Source organism: Manduca sexta, chromosome 20, assembly GCF_014839805.1.
Source record: "Manduca sexta isolate Smith_Timp_Sample1 chromosome 20, JHU_Msex_v1.0, whole genome shotgun sequence".
Taxonomy (NCBI): domain Eukaryota; kingdom Metazoa; phylum Arthropoda; class Insecta; order Lepidoptera; family Sphingidae; genus Manduca; species Manduca sexta.
The window spans coordinates 8901526-8926520 of NC_051134.1; the positions used below are offsets into that span (position 1 = coordinate 8901526).

The 24995-nt window shown below is 36.2% G+C and overlaps 1 protein-coding gene across 1 annotated transcript; it reads right to left on the bottom strand.

Moving 5' to 3' along the window:
• Positions 1-1602: 1602 nt before the first annotated feature.
• LOC115448142 lies at positions 1603-24033 on the bottom strand. Its single transcript, XM_030175457.2, has 15 exons — positions 23517-24033; positions 21454-21751; positions 21030-21132; positions 20767-20874; positions 20429-20536; positions 20203-20262; positions 20079-20113; positions 15928-16439; positions 15310-15610; positions 15122-15224; positions 14465-14572; positions 14233-14340; positions 2812-2871; positions 2620-2735; positions 1603-1998 (listed from the first exon to the last, which is right to left on the bottom strand). The coding sequence occupies exons 1-14, from the start codon at positions 23992-23994 to the stop codon at positions 2694-2696; spliced, it is 2424 nt and encodes an 807-aa protein (XP_030031317.2). The 5' UTR covers positions 23995-24033; the 3' UTR covers positions 1603-1998; positions 2620-2693.
• Positions 24034-24995: the final 962 nt, after the last annotated feature.

Sequence of the window (24995 nt, forward strand, 5' to 3'; positions counted from 1 at the left end):
GTCTCATAGTTCAAGCAATAAGTCTATTTTATTTAAATTACTTAAATATAGTAACTTACAATCATCTGTGACATAAGCACAACCAGTAGTAAGATATTCAAAATAATTTGTCCGCTGAACACTCCTTGACAAATGGAATGGCATTCTCTGGTACACCTGAAATCAGATATTCTGAAGTTACACACAGTACTTTTATCATATGAAGGTATTAAGTACTTATTGGCATCAAGTATCAAGAACCACGTGAAGGAATTTAGTCTTCAAACATCCTAAATAAAAACTAAAGCAAACGGTGTCTTGTTGCAAATCTTAAATATTTATCACCACGCGTCATGAAGGCTGTCCGGTGAAGTATCGGAGTTCATCCTTTTGATGCTCCTACGGTTTAAGATTTGTTTTTGGGTCCGCCCATCTAGCATGAAACTCATAAAGTCATACAGACCTTTTAGGGCTTTCCCTAAAAGGTCTGTATGATCTTCATCCAAATGAGGGATATAGACAGAAATAAAAAAAAAAAAACATCTAGGATTATAATAGCAAAATATATTTCATACTCACCGTAATGTATCTAAATGTAGAGCAATGCCAACTTTAAATCCGTCTTCATACTTCTGCTCCTTCACAGCCTGATCAAAATTAGTTTCGAAAATATTGTTTAAATTTTCAAAATAACTTCGCAAGTTCGTGTACTGATGACTGAGGCACGTTGTCAGGCATATGACTGTAGTGTAGGCACCAGATACACGACTCATGAAGAACCACCATAATATGTAGAATACGATTCGTCCTGCGTTTGCTAAGGTAGACCTGTCTTCTACTTTCGGCCATGTTGTTATTACTACGTTGAAAGTGGCGCCTGAAAATAAATATTCAAAAACAGAACAACTGCTTTAAGTGGCATTCCGAGAACTAAAGAAAAGTTAGTCAGTTTTTGATTTTTCCTTACGAAAAGGCAAAAGTCATAGATACTGCCTAGAATGGAAAACAAACTTCAAACATATGGTATCTACCCATTTATTAATTATCCCTGTTGTGACATATATTTATAAAGATTAGCTTGAAAAGAAGGTAATCCTAAGATTTGCTCCTAGTTGAGTCACGGAAATGTATTAACCATATCTTTGCTATTTGTGTTTAGTACCTTCCATACCATCAAGTGACAACTTAATTGCCGCCTCTTCTAAAAAGAAACTGCACATAAAAGTGGTAGGTTAAGCAATTTTTGTTTTTTTCGTGTACTTGTCCCTATTCCGCTGTGTGGTTGGCGGAATTCGTTTTCACACATATTGTAGAAACAATTTGACTTCATTTTAAAGACTAGTCCATGCAATAGGTGTTAAAAATTCACGCATAAACGAGTGCCCGATCTTGGAATTCGAACTAGCGAGTCGTGATTAAGGAGGCAATAAGTAGGTTAGAAGTTAAAAATTACTTATTTTTTTTTATTTACTTATAATAATATTATTAAGTAGTACAAACTTACCTGTTCTGATAACATGCAAAATCGAATCAAAAGTATAAAAAAACATTGCTAGAATGCAACTGAAAACCAAGGCTGAGGAGTACAACAACGACTTCTTAATCATTTGCCGTTCCACCTTCACATCATTGTAGACTTTCTTCAGAGTAACAACCAGGTCCAACAGCACTGCTCTTAAATTATCTTCCTTGTACGAAATAAATACGCGATAGCTGTAAAGTATAGGGTGCGAAATTCCATACACCAATAAATCAGATTTTTGCTTCTCCGACAAGTTTTCTTGGGTGAAAAATGCTATCATCTCCATTAATATAAAGAAATAAAGAACATTATTTATAATCTTAGTGAAAATGTCGAATGATCTCATAAACCATTTCGGCAGCTTAAAATCTTCGATCCAGAAATTTGGTAGACCGAACAGGTAGGTAAGTAATGCCACTTTATAGAAGAAATCTTTGGTTTTGTTTCCTTCGTAGCTTGCCATCTTTATAGCGTGTGTTTCTCAGCGATGTTAGTGTCTAGAATACCGTAACAGATTTTGATTTAACGTGTACTGTCCAACGATTATTAGTAAATTAAATTAGTAAAATTGTACACCAAATTTGTATTTTAATTGTGCCTATTACTTAAATTTGATCTAAGTAATTGTAGTGTTATTTTATTTATGTTACAGATGTTTAGTTGTTAGATACAAGTGTTTCTTGGTGGGCCACTTATTTATGCCTAATACTTATTTTGATTAATTAAATACAGTATAATAATATTCAGTTCCCTCGTGGCGAGCATAGTGCAGTACCTACCATGAAATACTTCGTAATTCAAAGTTTTGACTGATATTTATCCGTACCTACTACCTACTCGTACTTGTCGTTGTTTATTTCAAAAATGCATTGGGGAACAATGGTAGTCATTCCCTTAGGCCCAGACATAGGGCGTTTCATCATATGCAGTATTCGTTGACTCAATAATGAAGTAGGTATACCTAAAATACCTACCTAACTGGGCTTTTCGAAGGCGTTTGAAGTTCGGAAATGTAGAAAAAAATATTACTTGTAAAAGTTTATTCCTGATTTTGATCATAAAAATTTATGAATCCATAGGAACAGATATATATTTAATTTTATATATATTATTGATACCTAGTTGGTATGTGACTTTTCTTTGTGTTCCGAATTCCTTAGCCTCTTCTCGTAAATACAGCAAGCTCTTCCTGTTAATACAGCAGTGAAAAAAGTGAATAAGAACATTTGACGATCTGGAAAAACGAAAAAAAAAAATACTCTCTAATTTGTATTTTTGTCCGTATGTCCGTTGTTACTGATTGTACTTACCGATACAAAAGATTGGTGCGACAACTCTATGATCCCAAGACCTCGCATGATAACAGGATTCTGTTGAATTTAGAAATTTACTATAATTTAGTTTCAACTCACGTTTGTAAGTAATCAGCCACAAAAGTATCTGATAAACTGAAAATTTTGATTTATCTATACACAAAGTGTAATGTAAGTATTTATTTTTCTTTATTCACAATAAGTTAATCTTTGTAGTTCAACTTGTTGAAGAAACAAAATTTATTGTCTAGTGTATTAATTGTACATGTAAATTAAAACCTGTAGTAATAGCGATATACGAGCATTATCAGTTGTTTCAATTGCCTGCCTGATATATATACATATATATATATATATACATTGACGTATATTCTATAGACACGAACGTCCATATGAAGTATCAGCTTTTGCCCGCGGCTCCGCCCGCGTGATATAGTTTTTTGGGGATAATGTTTTCCGTTATAAAAGTTACGCTTTATATTTGCTCGGAATAGAAAGTAGCATATGTTCTTCCCAAGGTCTCAACTAATCCATACCAAATTTCATCTAAATCCGTTGGGTAGTTTTTAAGTTTAGCGCGTTCAGTCAGGCAGACATATGTGGTTGGTGTCTTTGTTTTACTTATCTTTTGTTTTTTTTTTTTTAAGAGGAACAATCCCGTCATACATTATTGTTGTAACTGTAACCGTTTACGCAGCGTGCGCAACGTAAGCTCTCAAAAGTAATAAATTATATCATGAGCGCCACTCCGTACACAACAAGCTGTGAATACTTATTGACTATACTAAACTCAGTTTGAATGGATTGCAGTTCAATTCAGTTGAACACAGTGAATGTTCGGAACGCCAAATATATTACGTAGTACATAATATATATCGATGTATGTACATTTTCATTTATTCTTTTATTATAATGACAACCGTCAGACATGTATTTCCTTTCCAGTTACCATAGAAGGGTCATGAACACAACAGTTCTCTCCCCCTCAAATGAACATAATTTGTACTTATTCTTTAGAAAGTAAGTCCAGGATCTGGTCAACGTGACGTTTGTGAACTTCCCCACTCTCTGTTCTGATTAAATAGTGCAGGTGGCCTAGGACTTTCTCTATTCTGCCGAATTCCCACTTGTCACGGCCTGTAGAGTCCCTACATTGCACCTTACGTCCAATTTCCTTCTCCTCTCCTTTCCTCAATGTGATCTCGCCATCTGTCACGCTACCTTCCCTCTGAACTTGACAAGTAGAGGGGTGCGTACTCCTCTACCAAACACTAGCTCGTATGGGCTCTTGCCGCTGCTGACGCTAGGGGTCCTTAGCAAATGTTCCTTGATGTCTCGTAGCTGCTCATGTATCGTACCAGGCCCAGAACGGGAAGCGCGCAATGCCTTTTTAATCGTCTGTACGAATTTCTCTGCCTCTCCGTTAGTAGCTGGATGGTAAGATGCTGACGTTTTATGTATGACTTTCATATTCTTCAGGAATGACTGAAATTCATTTGATAAAAACTGTCGACCATTATCCGATACTAAGGTGAATAGTACTCCGAATGTTGTAAATAAATCCTTTATATTTTTTCTACGCCATGAGCTAGTGGTAACCTTCGTCGGTATAAGCTCCACCCACTTATTATATGCACCAACATTATAAGTAAACAATGCCCTTTAAAAGGGCCTGTGAAATCGATATGTACCCTCTGGCACAGACCAGATGGTTTTTCCCAGTGATGTAATCCTACCGGTGTTGGTTGGTTTTGGTTGAATCGGCTTCACGACATTTACTTACTAGACTTTCTTTGTCTTTATTTATATTTTTCCAATAAACATAACTATCGGCAAGAAATTTCATTTTAACAACTCCCAAATAACCTTTATGCAGTTCGTTTAGTACTGTGTGATTCAGACTAGCCGGTATCACAACCCTGGTACCTTTTAGAAAGCACCCATCTTGCACAGTAAGCTCGTTGTCATTATAGCCATATCTTTCAACACTTGTGCCCGTCATCAGTGCTTTCATCAGGGTGTCATAATCCATGTCTTTCGTGGTTTCTCCAGCTATCTTTTTCCGGTCAATTGTGATGGTGGTCATTTGGTTTCTCTAAAATACGCTGCGTTATAATATTCAAGGCTATTTTATCTACTAGAAATCGAGATAAGTAGTCTGCGTTACTGTTGCCACTCGATGTTCTGTATTCAATCATGTAGTCAATACCAGATAGAAAACGGGCGTAGTGAAAGTCTCGTTAGTCATTGCCGGCAATGTTTTATGGGGATGAAATATTATAGTGAGCGGTTTATGATCTGTGATTAGTATAAACTTCCTTCCGTAACAGAAATTGAAAAACTTTTTAAGTCCCCAGAAGATAGACGTCGCTTCCTTGTCAATTTGGCTGTATTTCTTTTCACTTGATGTGAGTGAACAAGATGCAAATGCGATTGGTCTATAGGAGCCGTCATGAGCGTCAGGCATTCTATGTGACAGAATGGCACCAAGTCCTGTCGGAGATGCATCTGTAGCGAGTATTACTGGTTTATTGGGATCGAAGTGCAATAGTTCCCTTCCACCGATAATTTCTTTTATTATCTTGTCGAAACTCTCTTGACATCTCATGGTCCAATCGTATTCTGTACCTTTCTTTCGCAAAGAATTCAAGGGATTCGATATTGAATCTAAGTTTGATATGAATTTATTATAATAATTTGCCATGCCTAGAAATGTTCTGAGTTCGTCAATGTTTTTAGGGCGTTCGGCGTCCAGAATTGCTTTAACTTTGTCTCTGTTCTTATGTTAACCATTTTTATAAATCGTGTGTCGCCAATAGTTGCTGTTTTTCTTAAAAAAATTACATTTCACTTTATTTAATTTTAAATTATTTTCTTGTAATTTTTTAAGAACTTAGCGTAGTCTTGCCAAGAGTTGATTTTCTGAAGATCCTTGAATTATGATATCATCAAAAATACATTTTACTCCTGCTAATACTTGCAGCAATCTATCCATAAATTTTAGCCACAAATTATAATAATACTGTAATAGTGATGTAACGAATATTCGCATTCGCATTCGCGAATATTCGCATATTTTTGGATATTCGCATTCGCATTCGCAAAATTTCTGCGATTGTTTTGCGAATGTCAATATCAGAAAAAAAATATTTGAAGATAATAGTAGACTGCCTCGGTGGCATAGTTCTACTGCATGTGCGGTACGGCAGCGCTCTAAGATCCTGGGTTCGAATCCCGGATCGGGCAAAGTGATATTTGGATTTTTCTGCTGAGTATCAGCCCGGAGTATGAAATTTGTGCCCGACATGGCGATAGGCTCGCCCCTGTCACACTATTAGACGGAACACACTTGGCGAAAAGTGGGTGCCTTGGTTGCACCTCTGCATACCCCTTCCGAGATAATATTCGTAATACTGTGTGTGTGTGTAATAGTAGGTTAATAAAATCAAAATCTAAACTAAAACAATATTCTTCTACAATAAACTATAAATATATAGTCCATTGAAAAGTTACATTTGGGGTTGCGTTTTTTAGAGGACGCAATTTAATTTTTTTGAAGTGTAGGGGGGGTCAGTGTAAAGCTAAAACCAAGTTTGTGGGGTCGCCACCCTTGTCCCACGGCCGCCATCTTGAAAATAGGGGTTGAAATGGTTTTTACGATGTATCTCTTAAACTATTTATCTGACAAAAAAAATGTATAAACATTTTTTGTTGCAAATTAAATTCTCTACAACTTTGGTCCAGTAACTTTTTGTCGTAGAACTATAAATAAAAAAGTTATAAGCGAAAATGTTAAGAAATTCAATGTTAAGCAATGTCCATTGCAACGTCATCAGAACGTGTGTTTATAAGGTTCATAATACATTTTTTTGACGAAAGCTCGTCAGCTTGCCGTTCACCTGATGGTAAGCGATATGACCACCCATAAACAGTAAAATCATCATCCAACAGCTTAAATTATAAAGTATTGTTTGGTATCTCACTGCGCCCGCTATCCTGAGACATGCGATTTTAAGTCTTATTATGTCAAGTAGTTACACTGGCTACAATGTCCTTCAAACCGGAACACAACAGTGACTACACACTGCTGCTTGGCGGCAGAAATAAACATTGAGGTGGTACCTTCCCAGGCAGACTCTCACATCTGAGAGACCTACCACTAGTAGGTTCACTCTTAAACGTGATCTAAATAACTATTTGTGTGAATTTTGTATTAAAAGATATTTTTTTCCAGACACACGTTATACTTACTCTCCTCAAGTATACATACACTCCCTTCTCCTCTGTATCCTGCACTGCTAAGCGCAAAAGCGGTATGTCAGGGAAACCTTATTTCGAGATAATCGAAGTTTTGTTAATATAGTTTTGTATGTAAAACTGAGATAGAGAAACTCTTTAAAGGTTTTTTTTTTACAAATTTTAAAGAAGATACCGTTACTTAGGTAAGTTCATTGGATGGGTATTTCTTTAACCTATCTGTTGACATAAAAATCAAGATTTTTTGTTGTGATACCACTTTTGAGCTTAGCGCGGAAGTATAAGTCTTATTAGCGATAAGATCGCTTATTTTTGTATTTTTTTTCAATAATTGTATTAATTTTGCTATATTTAGTGTATTATAATTTTAAAAGAAAAGAAAATTTTAAATTACACATGAAAAAACACTTGCTAGAGGCACAAAAACATGTCCCACTTTTAAATAAGTTTATAGGTACTTACACAATGTTTATGACCCTCGGGCGAAGTTAAGTAACCGTTGTTATTGATTTCCCAGCGGGGTGCAGTGGTTTATGGATAATGCATAATTATAAGATGGAATAATGTAAGGTGCGTTCGGGTAAGATCGGACACGGGGTAAGATCGTATAACGAAAAATACCACGAAACTATGGTTATTTTTTAGTTTAAGCTACTTAGGCGGCTACGCTGTTTCTTTTTCCCTGCCCTACATACCACAGATGATGCTACGACCAAGAACAAGAGTGATGTGTGCAGTGAAACAATAAAAGTGGATTTCTCTTTTGTTAACACTGATCGGGACTTCTACTTGATTTTGTAGACCTTATCATATTAGCTGTATAAGCGTTATTAGAACGAAGTCCGAACTTTATCCTGCGAACGTCCGATCTTTTCTAAGGGTTTTAAATTTCTATACAGATATTATCACCTATTTTTAATAATTGGAAGATGATTAAATAATCACATAAAGTAGCATTAATAATAACCAATTTCATGTATAAAATGCCGGTACCGCTTAAATATTTTAAGAGAAAAAAAATATTTTCGAGAATACTCGCAACATCGCAAAACCGTCCGAAATTATCCGAACGCACCTTAATATACAGATGGATCAAGTGTGTGTACACAAATACGATCTTTTCCAAGTAATTATCCAGAACACTTGTCCTATTTCACAGTTTTTGTTCTTGTAATTTGTTGATAATGATTTATTATTATCCAACTTAGTGACTCAAGCGACCGGACTGCTCGTCCGCGCACGTTCACTGTGCCGGTCGTAATGTTTAAGTATATAATTTTTTTTTTATGGAGGCTTGCTATCGTTCTCACGTCAGTTAAGGTGACCACCGAAAACCAGGATTGTGCCGCCGCTCGCGCCGCAACACAGCATCATGCTGAGTGGTCACCTGTCAAGGCCTATGCAGTTTTAGGGATTTTCGTATTGTTTTATTTTTGATATTCCCAGATGTTTTTTTGTTTAGTTTTGATATTTAGTCGTACTTGTTTATAATGTTGATTTTTTTCCCCTTATACGCTTGTACCTATGCATGTCAGTCTGTGACAAATAAATTGTTCTTCTTTCTTTCTTTCTTTTCTTAAAATAAAGATTTTTTATTTATTCCTTCATACATTCTTTCTGGTCTTAGTTTGTAAGGAATCGGCGCAGTCTCTTGTGCCATATCTCTATTAACCGTCATCTCATCAGTCGACACTATGTGGACTCTACGTCGCTTAATAATAATAATAATATCAGCCCTGTATTATATACTTGCCCACTGCTGAGTACGGGCCTCCTCTACTACTGAGAGGGATTAGGCCTTAGTCCACCACGCTGGCCTAGTGCGGATTGGTAGACTTCACACACCTTCGAAATTCCTATAGAGAACTTCTCAGATGTGCAGGTTTCCTCACGATGTTTTCCTTCAACGTTAACGTTACGCTTACCACGGTGCAATGGAGTCACTTGGTTGTTTCCGTACAAAAAATATCTCATAATTACTAATATCAAATAGTGGCTACTCATTCTCAATCATCATCATCATTTCAGCCCTTGAATCGTCTACTGCTGGACATAGGCCTCCTCCATTGCGCGCCACAGGGACCGGTTCTGGGCCGCCCTCATCCATCGGACTCCGGCGACCCTGACCTCTCCTGATCTCCTGATCATTCTAAATATAATGTATAAACCCAATTCCAGTTGATACATGTGTGATGTAGAGTCCGTAATACTGTTCCTGACTGCGCGTGCGCTTCTGACTTCGTGTACATCAGTGTAGGAAGAGGGGTTCAATCAACTGAACGGGGGAGATAGGAGAGTATTTGAGGGCAATGAGCCTTGGACGGGAAATAATAAAGTGTTTTATTTACATTTAAAATGGCAATTACATTACGGAAAACTTAGATAAAGACAATATTTAGAAAAAATATTTCGAATATTAAATTTAAATTTTTAAACATAAAATTTTAAACATTGTAACACTACAGAACAATTTATCTATAAGATTGCTTATTGCAGTGGTCGAATAACTGCGACATAAGCGAGATACAAGCTTTTTAACGGAGATAATGTTTTATTTATTCTAGGGTTACATAGCGCCAATTTGTAATTAAATCTATTGTCAGGGCATAAATACATTTTCAAATAGCAGTTACAATAATATTATAGTCTCCATGATTTCTAGAACATTACGTGGCCTAAGCCTAACTGTTCAAACAATAGTAAAATAACTCGATACATGTCAAAACTATAAAAAATAATGAAAAAATTAAATCGCCTTAAAACCACTGAAATCCAATAATATTATCTAATATTACCTATATAATATTAGTTACCAATTTTGAAGTCGATGACTAATTAAAATTAAACATTTGATAATGATTTCTTATGTTTACGCGAATGTTAGACATTGAAATTAAACTAATTTTCGGATTCTATCACGGTTTTAGTATTTTATTTTCTCCCAAAGTTTCGAAGACTTTGCAGCCTTCATGTCCCAGTCCCCCCCGTGACCATGAAGACTGCAAAGTCTACGAAACGTCGGGAGAAAATAAAATACTAAAACCGCGATAGAATCCGAAAATTAGTTTAATTTCAATAAACATTTGATTACAAAGACATTAAACAATAGTTAGTTATAGACCGGACAGAAGGGCCAAATTTATGCTCCAAAAGTTATTACCAATTGCTAATAAATCGCTGTCATATTTGAAATGTCCGTATGACAGTATGTCACAGCGTTCTTAGATATTAATACAAAAATAATATATTTACAGAAAATATGCTAATATTCGCATTATAAACGTGCAAATCATGACATGGAAATAATATGAATTATTTTACATTGTTGTTTTACTATTTCACCGTAGATTATAACCATCATATAAGCGCAAAATTTTTGTATGAGAATCTTCCTAATGTCCGCTCTATATAGTTTTTAGAACTTTGTTTGATTATATATTTATCTAGCAATATCAAGTGAGCACCGACTCCAAAATTCGTAATCAGTATATACTTAGTTAACGTTAATTCTTTTTTGGATTTTAATGATTTTCGAAGGCGTTATAATTTTTTTTATTTATTATTTAGTGGCAAATTCTTTAATATTTTCCACATGATTTGAATAAATCCTCATAAAGTTTTTGTATGCACCAGAGCCGGGTACACAACCGCGATCACAATTACAGCCGAATATATTACACGAGTATACACCGCAGTAAACGCCGGGATAGTTCCGCCCATCATTACACACTGACACTATACACCTCGGCCGGCTCAAGAAGAAGCCAACCCATTCATTTTCCAGAAGGTAACCACCGCTAACATGTGAGGAACAACTCTCCCCGTGTTTTACTGTATATTCTATTTTAACCCTTGGACAACACTCACTTGACGCGTAGATGAAAGATGAAAATATAATTATGATGCTGAATATTAACTTCATATTTGGTTTGTTTGATTCGATTGATTGTCAATAGGTATGAATCGGTCGCAGGTCGCACGGTCGTACGGTCGCAGGAAGTCGCTGGATGCAGTTCGCTTCCAACAGGTCGACGTGGAGATCCTTGGGGGAGGCCTATGTTCAGCAGTGGACTTCCTGTGGCTGAGTTGAATGAATGAATACGAATCGCAATTAATTCGTGCGATTTGGTCGCGTTTGAGATACCGATTATCAGAGTAGTGCGGCGTTCTCGACTTTTAAGCTTACCAGTGGCATATTTTTAAATGTAATAAAAACATGAGTTAAAGTACTAAAACCTGGCTTTTATAAAGATGTGCGCTCAGCGGCTCGGTGGTTCCGTATGATACGACGCAACATATTTTGTGTGTTCTCCCCCTAAACAAAGCTAAGGCGCTTGAAATTGAATTTTCTGATTAGATTCTTGGCGACAAGCGAGTCCAAGCCTTACACCTGATTACTAATATGAATAGTTTGCTCAAAGTGATGCACTTTGTGCGTGCAGTCTTTGGTATGATGAGCGCAACATCGGGTAAACATTATATCAATAACATCCAGGGTTGTATACTACATGGAGCTTGTAAAGACTAGACGGAATTTTCGCGTTATCTGGCGATTTTACCATGCCTATTGTTAAAATGAAATCTAACAGCGTATGATTATAGGACCCTTTCATAAAATTCTTATTCGTGATACTTTACAACTGGCATTTCTAGTAGTAAATATCCTGATATTTGAGTTTAAAATACCTCCTTAGTCCAAATATAAAGCGAGATCTGTGCTAACTTCGCCATTATATAAAAAAAAACTGCTTAATAATGTCCACCTCTGCGACATAGAGGCTAGACATTAAGTTTTACATAATTTTTAGATAGATACGAGTACGTCATTTTTGTATTTACTAAATAGAAGAATAAATGTGAAATTTGCCGTTAAATGCGCTAAATACGATTCTTTATTTTTTCTTACTTTTATATTTTTAGTACTATAATAAAAAAGAAAGATTTTTAACATTATTTTAAGTAATAACCGAAAAATTAAACTGCCTTAAAAATCATGCAAACTAAAAAAATATTTAACATTACTTATACATATAATTTTATGAGACTAATCTAGAAGTATATTCTTTCAAATATAAAAATACACGTCGAATTGGGAACCTCGTCCTTTTTTTGAAGTCGGTTAAAACACTGCGAGTGCAATGGGTAATTGATATGGAGGGTTTTTGAAAAGTTGACAGGACGCCAGTTGTCCTGTGCGGTCATACGCCCCAGACTTGCCAGCCTTGAGTTTGTTATTCTTGGCGATGGGTATTGCGGCGCGATGGGCAACAGTGTACATTATGAACTGCGCGCCACGAGTCGCGGGTTTTGTGACGAGCGGCGAGCGACGCGGGGCTCAACATGAACAAGTATACGGAGCAAAAGGAAACTGTAGTGACATCGTTATTCAGCGTACCTACGTAGCATATTGATGTTGAATAAATCCCTTCTTAGCTGAATTTCGGTCACGGCGGCCAATCTAAACGGAGATCAGCCAGGTACGTCAAAGATATTATAAAGCACACGTGCACTCTGTTCCTTCACTCTCATAGCACGGTGAGACGACAAACTGGCATGAACGGAGAGAGATCAGAAGCATGATGTTTTACATGGTGGTAGATGATGTTACTAGAGTATTAATGAGGACCATTTACCGGTGGTGATGCAGAGCTTGGCCTCCGCGAAAGCGCACGCAGAAGTGGACAAAGTAAAATTTTCTAGGAGAATTATTGATTATAATAACTAGTTTATTAGCACTTTTCCAATTGGTAGTCATAATATTTATTAATGACTGACTAACTGCCAACTATTTAAGTACTTACGTAGCCCCAATGTTTATGTTAATACCAGCAGCCGCCAAAAATATTCCATCTCTGGGTTTATTAACAATGCATCGTAAATCTGACTCCAACATAACCGACCAGCCACCAAGTCTAGGCGGTACCGGTAATTGTACCCGATCTCCGCAAAAACAAGGAAAATTTAGAAGAGTATTTGGCAGACGCTCCGGCAGCATTACACACAAAGACGAAACATAGGTAAATATTCGTTACAACTGTGTTAGCGAAGGTCCGATTCCTTACAGAAGATCAGCATTTGCGGAGGTGGAGGCGAGGTTTGTTTCAACCATAGGCTTAAATGATAACCTTGCCGCTTGCCACGGCGCCCGTCAATAAGTTGATAGGTAACATTATGCCCAAGCGACCTTAAACTTTACCAGAAATAACATTTTATTACTTGCTGCATGGAGCGTAATCGCTTAATTCATTTAGTTGTTGATTTTCTTTTAAGGGTGTAGTTGAAGAGGAATGCATTAAATTTTTTCCAAGAGATTTTGTAAAGCAGTGGTTATATTCATTAATCTATTAAAAACTATAGGCTTCGAGAAAGAAAGTGGGCGTAATGAAACTACGACGAAATATGCGCAGAAAATAATATGAACACCATGATGTAATAGGGATCAAGCATATCGCCATTGGCCACAAATTTTGGTCTCCGGGCTGATACTGAGAAGAAAAACCAATGTCATTTTGACCAACCTAGTTTGGGACCCGGAATGTCAGAGCGGTGTCGAACCATGCATTTCATACAACTACGCCACCGAGATTACCTTGTTTCCGTACAATGGTAATTGCAGCGGTTAAGTTAACTTTAAATGAAATTAGTCTGGCCAACAGACATTGTCTTGCCACAAATTGCGTTATACATAAAGCGTATTTTATGTAAATTAACTTATATCTTTTTAGATTTCTACAACAGCGCCGTATCTGGTCCAATATATCCTATATTTCAAGCAGAAACTAACCCAACACTCAAAAAAAATATTGAAATTTTTTGGGTGATTTGAACTTAGGATTTGCAAACAAGGATTTTCATACAAAAATATTATCAAATTTTCCAGTTTTCTATCATTCAAAATTTGTTCTGACACATACGAATCAGGGAACTAGACAAATCGGTCGAGCCGTAATTCTCAATTGCTGTTCTTACATACCTACATGAGGCAATCAACTTCTATTTATATAGATCTAGTGGGTTCCGAAACTAGATTAAATGATAAATTGTGAGAAACAAATATAACAAACGAGAACGCTGCCTAACAACACTTTTTCAGATAACCTTTTAGGACATGCTTAACAACTAGAGACAGAACTAAGTAGAAAATAATAGGTAAGTAAGTACTTGCGCATGAGCAATGGCAACTACAAGCAATTTCCGGACCCGTATAGAAGATTGTCTGCAACAGTTCTGCCAACCCGACGAGTACATTGATGTGCCAGTGTGAGCCGCCTGATGATATGAAAATATATTAAGTCTTGGTAAGTTTTCGGTCGAGAGATTTATTAAGAATATAATAAAACCTCGACATCAGTTACGGTTATTGCTCAGTTTATTGTGTATGTAAAAACTTTACCTCATATGTGATGTCTCCAGCATTCCACATGAAGAACCCGGTGCTGCATAAAACGGTCATGGCTGTCGTTGCCGTGGACATCATTTTTACCAACGAACGTTCCCTAGTCTGTAAAGATACATCATCATCATCATCAGCCGCAGGAAGTCCACTGCTGAACATGGGCCTCCACTAAAGATTTCCAGGATCGCCCTATTAGAAGCAGCCCGCATTCAGCGACTTCCTGCGGCTTTTATGAGGTTATCTGTCCACCGCGTGGGTGGACGTCCGACGCCGCGCTTGCCAGTTCGTGGCCTCCAGAACCTACACAAAGATATATCCCAAAAAAATGACCATAATTGAAAATAAAAACGATAATCCATTCCGTGGTGCTGTTTGGTACTGATTTACTTCATTCATTACAAGTCAGCCTTTACTGAGTTGTCGTACTGGTAACACATAAACACGTAATGTTCAACAACAAACAACGTTCACTAATTCAACTTGCTTGTGACTTGTACGTAAGAAATAGGGATGGTATACGAAAATTATTATTTTTTGTAATTGCCTGCCATCTCATAGTCTATCTTTTCTTTGTTTTTCAAACTTGTCGAACTAAATAGCAAGCGGATAATTACTACAAATTATAAAGATGTTCTACATAAATCAAATACTTACCATTATGAATGTCTGATACATTATAATTGTTAACATGATTATATTAAACACAATCTGCCCGCTTATCACGTCGTTGCAAATTTCATGACTTTCTTTTGTAACTCTGTAAAAACGTGTATTAAAGATTAACAGAGATTCCATTCCTTCCAACCACATAAAAGATACAAGGTTTACTTATTACTGCTTACCGTAAAGTTTGCGCATGCGCCTTAACACCAATCTTAAACTTCTTTTCATACTTAGCTTCTTTCTCGTCTTGCTTTAAATTCTCATCTAAGAATATTTCATTCAAGCTCTCGAAGTACTTCTGAAGGTTTTTGTATTGGTGGCTGATGCAGGTGCTCAACGATATCACGATGATGTAGACACACGCTACCTTAGCCATGAATATTATCCAGACGATATGGTAGAGTACTCTAGCCACATTTGCTACAACTGAGTTATCCGCGATGATCGGCCAAACCGGTATCACTACATTAAATGTTACACCTGAAAACAACTTTCAGTTATATAAAAAAATCTATCAAAGCAAAATATCCTGATTCCCCGTATTATTCGTGTTTGATTCGAGCTTAAACAGCAAGAGAAAGTAGTAAAAGAGATATGCAGTAAGCAGTTCTGGGACCATCCTTTCAAGGGCTCAAAATAATTTCGGCTTATTTATCAGTCTAATTCGCCTCAAATATCGCCGAGAGGTAACCAAAAAGTTTGGCGTAATCGCTCAACCTGCTCAGCCTTAGGGTTAGGACATATACTTAACAATTTTCACGACATATAAAGTATACCAATGTGTTTGATAAACTCACCAGTTTTCAACACCTGTATTAACGAATCAACACAATAAAACAGCATTGAACAAAAACAGCTGAACGTGAACGCGATAGAATACATGTTGCACTGTTTTATCATCATCTTCTCTACGTTGGGGTCGTTGTGGACCTGCTTCAGGGTTATTACTAGCTCTAGAAGCACTTCTCTCGTTTTCTCCTTGTAGTGAGCCATCAACGCCGAATACAAGCAAAGAAACGGATGACCAACACAGAATAGAATCTGTATGGTTTGCTGTTTCTTAGATAGCTCATGTTGTGTAAACACTGAGAGAAGTTCCAACAGGACGAATATGCATGATATTATGTCAAGTGCTCTAGCGTATTTATCGTAAAATTTCATAAAATGCTTAGAGAAATTCAGGTCCTCTATCCAAAAGTTTGGCAAACCCGAAAGGTAGGCCCAGAAAACAATCCTCCCGAACCATTCTTTTGATTTATTCCAAGGATATTTCAGAGCCATTGCGGTAACGATGAGAGTCTTCGCGTTTGTTCAGGTTTGTAATTATTTGCTAGACTTTTAAAGTAATTTCTAGCAGTTGTGTAATTGAGTAGGCGTGTGTAGCTAATTGTAACACGTTTGCGAAGTATGTGAAGCTATACTATTATTCACATAGATAAATTCGTAACATTATTGTATCCAGTGTAACTACTCGACATAATGAGACTTAACATCTCATGTCTCAGGATGGCGCAGTGGAATAACAAACAATACTTTGTAATTCAAGGTGTTCGATGGTGTTTCTACTGTTTATGGGCGGTCGTATTGCTTACCATCAGGCGAACGGCAAGCTCGTCTCGTCATTCAAAGCAATAAAAAAACTAACGGTGGAAGATCCTTTGCTGGCTTTTCTGTTTGTGAATCAAATTAATTATCGAAACCATATTTGATTTTTGACCGGATGTATTGTAAATAAAGGCAACAATATAAGAATTTAAGGAAAAATTTTAAACTTTATAGTTTTCAGCGTCGCTTGCAGTGGATTTAAACTTTAGGTATTACTTCACATGATAGAGTTAATTAATGTAATTTTATAAGGGGTAGCTTTTGCAAGTACATTGCAATATTCGAATTATGAATTGCTGCCCAATCCTTAACCAATTTTATTGTTGATTGGCTCGCGCGTCCGCATGCGTGAAAAAAAAAATCCCAGAGAAAAAAAAATGTCTAAATGTAGCTTCCTATTAGTGAAAAAAATTCAAAATCGGTTTAGTTGTTTCAGATTTTAGTCCCTACAAACCTACAAATAAACTATCAAAGCTTTCCTTTTTATAATATTAGTATAAACTACATAGGTAGGTATAATATATTTGTTCTCTATAATGATATATGTATGTCTTTACTTAAATTGGCTGCCAGATAAACAAAGTTGAACAAAGCCAAAGAAAGTTATGAAATTCCCAACACTGCGACGTCGGGTGCACTGTGCGTTCTTAAAGTATTGTTTGCGAATATTGGTGTTGACATCCTATGACGCAGTGTGACGAGCGTAGGGCAGTGCCTGGCAAGTTGTATTTCTACATTCTGATGGTACTTCTATAGTATATTGGAAATAGTCCCTTACGGGGTACGAGCAGACGATTACGTTATTTACTTACTTATATGGTTGTAATAAATAAATAAAACTATTCGAAAGGACTACTTTGAAAGGAAACCTCCTAGTAAATATTGACTTACTCAAGTATTGAAAAAGGAAGATGAACGCTAATAAGTTAAGTATACTTCAATTTTAAAATTTGGGACAGTCTTGACACAGATATAGGTAAATAAAGTCAATAATCCCCTAGTAGCCCATACGGCTTTAATTCCAATGCCTCGCTATCTTTCTAATTGAATAACTTCGTTGCGGGATATAGATTAGTGTATTCTGAGACTCGCCGAGCTTCACCGCTCAGGGTCATATAATGCGTGCCACTGCTAATCCTGACTACCAGAAATTGTCGTGGTGGGTGTGAGGGCTGGAAACTCTCGGTCTTTCGATTAGAACACCTGTAATTGGAAAAAGATTGTTATTCCCCCGTAGACAGAATTAAGCCCCCTGACCTTACGTATTAGCGATAGTTCTATAGAAATTATTAGATGCCATCAACGTATATTAGCTGTTACAATATTATAACTACCTTATTAATTACAGATATTATAAGTAATTAACTCCGCTACGTATTAATTTATCAAATTACTTATGTTGTAATTTGATTTAATAACTGAGTATTCATTTCATGGTAAATAATTGGAGTGATTTATAATAATAGCTGTTGAGAAAATTATAAGTAAAATGGTTTTCTCTCACACAAAACTACTTTTTTTTTCACCTTCCCAATCTCATGATATATAATTTTTGTGCCGTTTGCCCCTCGAATCCCGGGGCCCTAAATGGTTGGCCCCTAATTTAAGGGACGTTTAGTTTCATAGTAATTAGGTAAACACAAAATATTTACACCTCGTTACCCTGATTTTGTATCATGTATCGGGTGCAACATTTGACAGACATGTGTCTAGGGCGCACTGTTGATTAGGGTATTATACTCTTTTTTGAAAAGTGTCTCAAATTAATCTTAAGGTGATAAAATACCACTAGAAATTTTATAAAAAAAAAGTATTCAATCAATAAGTGCCATTAAAATATATGCAAATATTACATTTGAAATTTTCCCGCGTAAATAAACGAAAACGCCAGAGGCCACGTTGCTGACGTCATTTCGACAGTAAACATCAAGTAACAACGCTGTGCATAGAGAAAGAGGAAATTATTACAACTAAAATGAGCTACTATCCTTATTATTGGTGTGTTGTTCCGGAATGTAAGAATACACTAGTATTCTTATATTCAGAAACAATAAATAAATAAATAAATAAATAAATAATTTTTTTTGACGTTTTACTAATATAAAAATTGTGGATTCAAGTGCCAACTGATATAACTTTGAGGAAAACTTGATTACAACTTGCGAGAAGAGATCCAAATTTATTCTCCGATAATTTGTTTATTTCGATAAATTAGAAATAGTGAACACGTATTGACACTTTCAGTAGTTTACTAACTTGATGACGTCATGTCACGGAGTTACTCATTTCGCTTATTTGTAAAACAGATGAAAAAACTTTGAATTGAATTTCAACATTTATTTTATAATTTTATGAACTGAAACTATTATTTTCCGACTACTTTTTGTTTAAAGTATCTTATTTATGTTTGTTTTTTTCTCACATACTTACACCAAAATACCCTATTATTTTATGATTTTATTAGAATCATACATTACAGATTACCAATTTTGCTAAATCTTAAAAAGATTGCCCACGGCCATATTTTGCAGCGATGCTGTCACGCGATTGACATGATTATACTTATTTATCTTCAAACTTCCAATATCTGTGGCATTCATAACAGGAACTTTCGCTCTTATAATAATTTTCTTCCCAAACGTCCCCCTCATAGTTCGGTCATTCTTCTTTCACTATTCAATCCATTCTTATGTGAAATTAACTCCCCCTCGAAATCAGGGCGTCCACTACGCGGCTAGCGTTCAAAATGAGCGTCCGGCAATTATAATACTTTCGAATAAAGCGGAAGAATCACAACCTTAGTTCTTGATATATTATTTTTCTATTTAAGTATATATAATAATATTTATATATCTATATATTTATTAATTATTATTTTATTCTGAATATTTTGAATATCTTACCTTCATTTCATGCACCTACCATGATTATCTCTGCACCACCCTAAGGTTGACTGGTAGAGAATGCCTATGTCATTAAGTCCCCCTGTATACTTTTGTATACGAAGTGCTAATAAATAAATAATAATATTAATTACTTATTATCAATAACTTATTATACGTAAGTTCACTAAATAGGCAGGTACTACGTACTGTAGGCTTTGTTATAGAAATAACATTACATAAAGAATAAAGAAATGTACAATAAAACAACATAATTAATTTCTAATGTTATTTATTGGGATTGAATTAAAATTGACTCCAAACTAATGTATCTACTCCTAATTTGTTTTTTAATTTAAAAATACGTTTTAGTTTAGGGGTAACATTGTATTTTTGTTTGCGTTGGTAGTGTCTTCCTTAAATTTACAATACGGACTCAATACTGGTGAAGTGTTTAGTACAGGAGCGAGAATATTGAATACGAAAATTTAACAATCTGAAACAATTGAAGTGTTTATATTAAAAAGTCTATCGAAGTACACATCTACTGGATAATACTTTAATCTGAAACCAGATATTTCTTACCGACAGAAACGACTGATGTGATAATGTTAAAATCCAAAAACCTTTTAGGATTATTGGTTCCTGCAAATAAAAAAACAGATTCAAATCGGTAGACACTTGAATCTAGAAATACAATTTTTTATGAAAAATAACGTGCAAGTGTAGCATTATTTTACTTTGCTGAGGTCTCTCAGTTTCTCTACGTTGCAAAATCCACCTTACTTAATGTGACTTTTATTTTCAAAACCTGTGCACGGGCTAAGGCGATGACGAGTAGTTTTCTGATGCTTAAAGACGACAGTCCCCTGCAATTCTGCCATCCGGACGTGTACATTGCTGTACCGATCAGAGACGCCTGCAAGATTAAATGCTAAACTATTAAAAAAATATGTAGAATATGTGAAATTAACATTGAACAAGAATATTAGCAAAGTGCAAAGAAAATAAAAGAAAAATCTTTTGTGGCTTCATTACTTTGGATAAAACTCTACGTAATAATCACCGATTCTGACAAATTATGAATTTATTCAGTTTGATCTGAGAATTTAGGTAAAGTCCGTCCTAAACAGAATTGAGATCTTGTACCTCGTAAGTGACGTCTCCAGCGTTGCATGTGAAGAACCAAGTGCTGAAGAGCAGAGTTATGACCGTGCATAGCGTCGAAAACATCTTCACTAAGGAACGGTTCTCGTTCTGACAAATATGAAAACATTGTAATACTTACATAGTCAAGGAAAATGCATAATGGATATTATGACCAACATCCCCTATAGGAGAAAAGAAAAGTGGCATTGTACCTTTTAGGAGCAAAACTACGGCAACGTATTTTTATCTATTGCTATACTTACTACTACAACAGCCTGATACATCAAGATAACCAGAAACACTGTATTGAACAAGACCTGTGCGCTGAGCACGGCGCTGCACGCTTCAGTACCGTCCTTTGTGACTCTGAAAGAACACTTAATTAATACATCGATATTCTAAGAAATAAACGCAGATATGTACAACAAAAATATACATCATATAAGTGAACTATATAACCTAACCAAAGGCTACTAGAGTCAGTAGCCTATAGCTATTGCTAAGCCAATGCCTTGAATTGAATGAATTGAATATTCCACTTGTAGACAAGTGCGTACAAGTGGTACATTTGCCTGATATGGCGATAGACTCACCCCCTCCGCGAAATGAAAGCACTGGCTAGGACTCTATTTATTCTTTGGCGAATAAAAGTATAAGCATATCTTCTGTATATTTATTTTTCGTTACCTTAAAGTATCCGAATGCGCCTGTATACCAATTTTTAACAATTTTTCGTATTTCTTCTCCTTCTCCTTTTGCGTTAAGTCTTCTTCGAAAACATGGTGTATACTTTCGAAATAACTTCGCAAGTTCCTGTACTGATAACTGATGCAAGTGGTCAGTGATATGACCATCACGTAGGCCGCGGTGACTCGCGTCTCGAACAATATCCAAATGATGTGGTAGATGAACCTTGCCAAACTGGCTATTACGGAGTGATCGTCAACTAACGGCCACGCCAGTATCATTATGTTGAATGTTGTACCTGGAAGATACGTTTTAATCGCTGTTTTGAAAAGCAGCAGTTCGAAAAGAGCCAGATAATAAGTAAGTCCTTATTTAAGAACAATGTAAAAGACCTGCATGATTGACTTTAAGGTGGTGGAGGATTGCCGGGTTTTGTACTGCGCACACGCAGCACATTCCTACCCCTTATCGATCAGACATTAATTTATTATGTAGACTCAGTAGGGAATAAAGTGTTACGCCAGTGCGCAAATCACTTAATTGTTTTTTTTAACTATAAAATAGGCATTACGACTCACGGTCTGTCATTAAAATGTCATTAATTGGGTAACACAATTTCTACGAATATTATGGAAGGTTATAAAGTTATTTAGAACCCATATCTATACTATCTATACTATTATATAAAGCTGAAGAGTTTGTTTGTTTGTTTGTTTAACGCGCTAATCTCAGGAACTACCGGTCCAAACTGAAAAATTCTTTTTGCGTTGGATAGCCCTTTGTTCGTGGAGTGCTATAGGCTATATATCATCACGCTATACCCAATAGGAGCGGGGCAGTAATGGCTAATCTCAGGAACTACCGGTCCAAACTGAAAAATTCTTTTTGCGTTGGATAGCCCTTTATTCGTGGAGTGCTATAGGCTATATATCATCACGCTATACCCAATAGGAGCCGGGCAGTAATGGCTAATCTCAGGAACTACCGGTCCAAACTGAAAAATTCTTTTTGCGTTGGATAGCCCTTTGTTCGTGGAGAGCTATAGGCTATATATCATCACGCTATATTCAATAGGAGCGGAGCAGTAATGGCTAATCTCAGGAACTACCGATTCGAACAGAAAAAAATATTTTTGTGTTGAATAGTCCTTTGTTTGTGGAGTGCTCAAAGTTATATATCATCACGCTATGGCCAATAGGAGCGGAGCAGTAATGGCTAATCTCAGGAACTACCGGTTTCAACTGAAAAATTCGTTTTGTGTTGGATAGCCCTTTATTTGTGGACTGCTATAAGCTATATATCATCACGCTATGACCAATAGGAGCGGAGCAGTAATGGCTAATCTCAGGAACTACCGGTTTGAACTGAAAAAATCTTTTTGTGTTGGATAGCCCTTTGTTCCTGGAGTGCTATAGGCTATATATCATCATGCTATAACCAATAGGAGCGGAGCAGTAATGAAACATGTTGCAAAAACGGGGAAAATTATGAGTTTTGAGAGCTTCCGTTGCCTGCGCTGCGTAAACGGTTAAAGTTATGCAACAATGATGTATGACGGGATTGTTTCACTTAAAAAGTTCTAAATAATATAACAAAAGTCCCCCGCTGCATCTGTCTGCCTTAACGTGTTAAACTCAAAAACTACCTAACGTATTAAGATGAAATTTGGTACGGAGACAGTTTGAGACCCTGGGAAGAACATAGGCTCCCGGGAAACTACTATTTTTATAACGGAAAACTTTAGCCTGAAAAACTTTATAACGCGGGCGGAGCCGCGAGCAAAAGCTAGTCTACTATATTTCTCTTCAAGTGCAGTGCCGGTTTTGTCAACAGGCCGTAAAGGCCGCGGCCTAGAGAGCGCCATAGTTGCAATCTTAGACCTTCATTTTGCTCCCGCAAAATAGGCATCGGCGCCGAAGACATGTAAGGCGACAAAAATGAAGTCGTACTCAAGGATAGTATAAATTCGGCACTGATTATCTAAACAGTTAGATATGTAGGTACCATGCTGAAGATAAAAAAACACTTATAGCTACTTACTTGACAATAGTAAGCTCGCTTACCGGATGTTACAACTTGTACGTATGAATCGACACAATAGGAAATCATAGAAATCCAAAAGGGGGCGGAGACGGCGAACAAATAAAATTTAATTCTTTTTATCATTTCCCTTTCGATGTCCAGGTCGTTGTAGACCAGCTTTAGGCTCACCACAAGCCGGAACAACACACTCTGTAACTTCTTCCGATGTTTGGCTATCAATGTAGGGAAGGTCACTACGAAAGGATGCGCCACGCAAAACATAAGCTGGTAATTCCTCTGCTTCTCCGTCAGGTTGTGTTGCGTGAACAACGAAAGTATCTGTGCTATGACATATAAATACAGGAAATTATTGAAAATCTTGCAGAATGTATCGTAACACTTGATGAATTGTGTTGGCAGATCTAGATCTTCGATCCAAAAGTCTGCCAAGCCACATAAATATGTGATTAAAGTAAATTTCCGGAAGAATTCTTTTATTTTGCTGTCAGGGGATGTCATTGTAAATAGATATCAACTGATGTGTCTTATAATTTACAATCATTCTGCTATCATCGGCAAATTTTCTTAGTCATAAGGTAGATAGTTCGCGCGGCCTTCGCATAATTTGCCGCTTATTATTTATGTTGGTTTATCAAAGAAAGTTATGCTATAATTAGTATTTGTAAGCGATATAATCAGGAATCACGCCTGGAATTCCCCGAGGGAAATAACAGGTTATATAACCAAACCCAATTAAAATTTACAGAAAAATATGAAAGTAAACTATATGTTACTGTACAGTACTGTAATTTGTATATGCAGGTATGCCTGATGAAGTGAGGCGTATTACTTTGGAATACAGCTTGCCAGGGGCAATTTAAACTAGTTCCACTTCTTGCAGTGTGCGAAGTAGAGACTATTACCTAACTCCACATACTGATTGATTGTAGACTTATAAAAATTGTATTTGTTTTCATAGCTTGGTTCTTTTAAACTACCATTAAAAACAACTTGAAGAACGCAGCTCTTAGATATTCGTACAAATATTTTTAATAAGTGAACCTAGGTAAATGCGTCTGATTCAAAAATTTGTCTTAATAATATTATAATACAAAACTTTGTCAAAATGCTTGGATATTGGATAGAAGTAAACGCAGAAACAGCTGAACAGATTTGCTAGGGAATAATGTTTTATCTGAATTTTAAATAAGTAGATAACGCTGATGTGGCGTCGTTTACATCTCGACATATCACCACCACTCGATTATCTAGAGACTTTTGTTAATTAAGTTACACATAAAATTATGAAGTTTTTGGTAAAAGTGTTAATGTCTGTATCTTAAACTATAGCTTTCAGTGAGAAGAGACTTTACTTATTAATTTTAATTGTAATACAACGCGGTGATTAACCAGTACTAGGACAATTATTCAATTTGAACAGTTATTACACATTATTTGCCGTCGTAATTTATTCGAATACACCATAGGTTTAGTGACAATATGCCTGAGAATTGAGTTAA

What these genes read in the sequence shown, in the direction of transcription:
- LOC115448142 (XM_030175457.2), bottom strand. Translation starts at nt 23,994, where the DNA reads ATGACATCCCCTGACAGCAAAATAAAAGAATTCTTCCGGAAATTTACT. An exon ending in CACATCAGTCGTTTCTGTCG is followed by an intron (nt 20,114 to 20,202) that starts GTAAGAAATATC and finishes CAATTGTTTCAG; the next exon opens with ATTGTTAAATTTTCGTATTC. An exon ending in GCGCATGCGCAAACTTTACG is followed by an intron (nt 15,225 to 15,309) that starts GTAAGCAGTAAT and finishes ACGTTTTTACAG; the next exon opens with AGTTACAAAAGAAAGTCATG.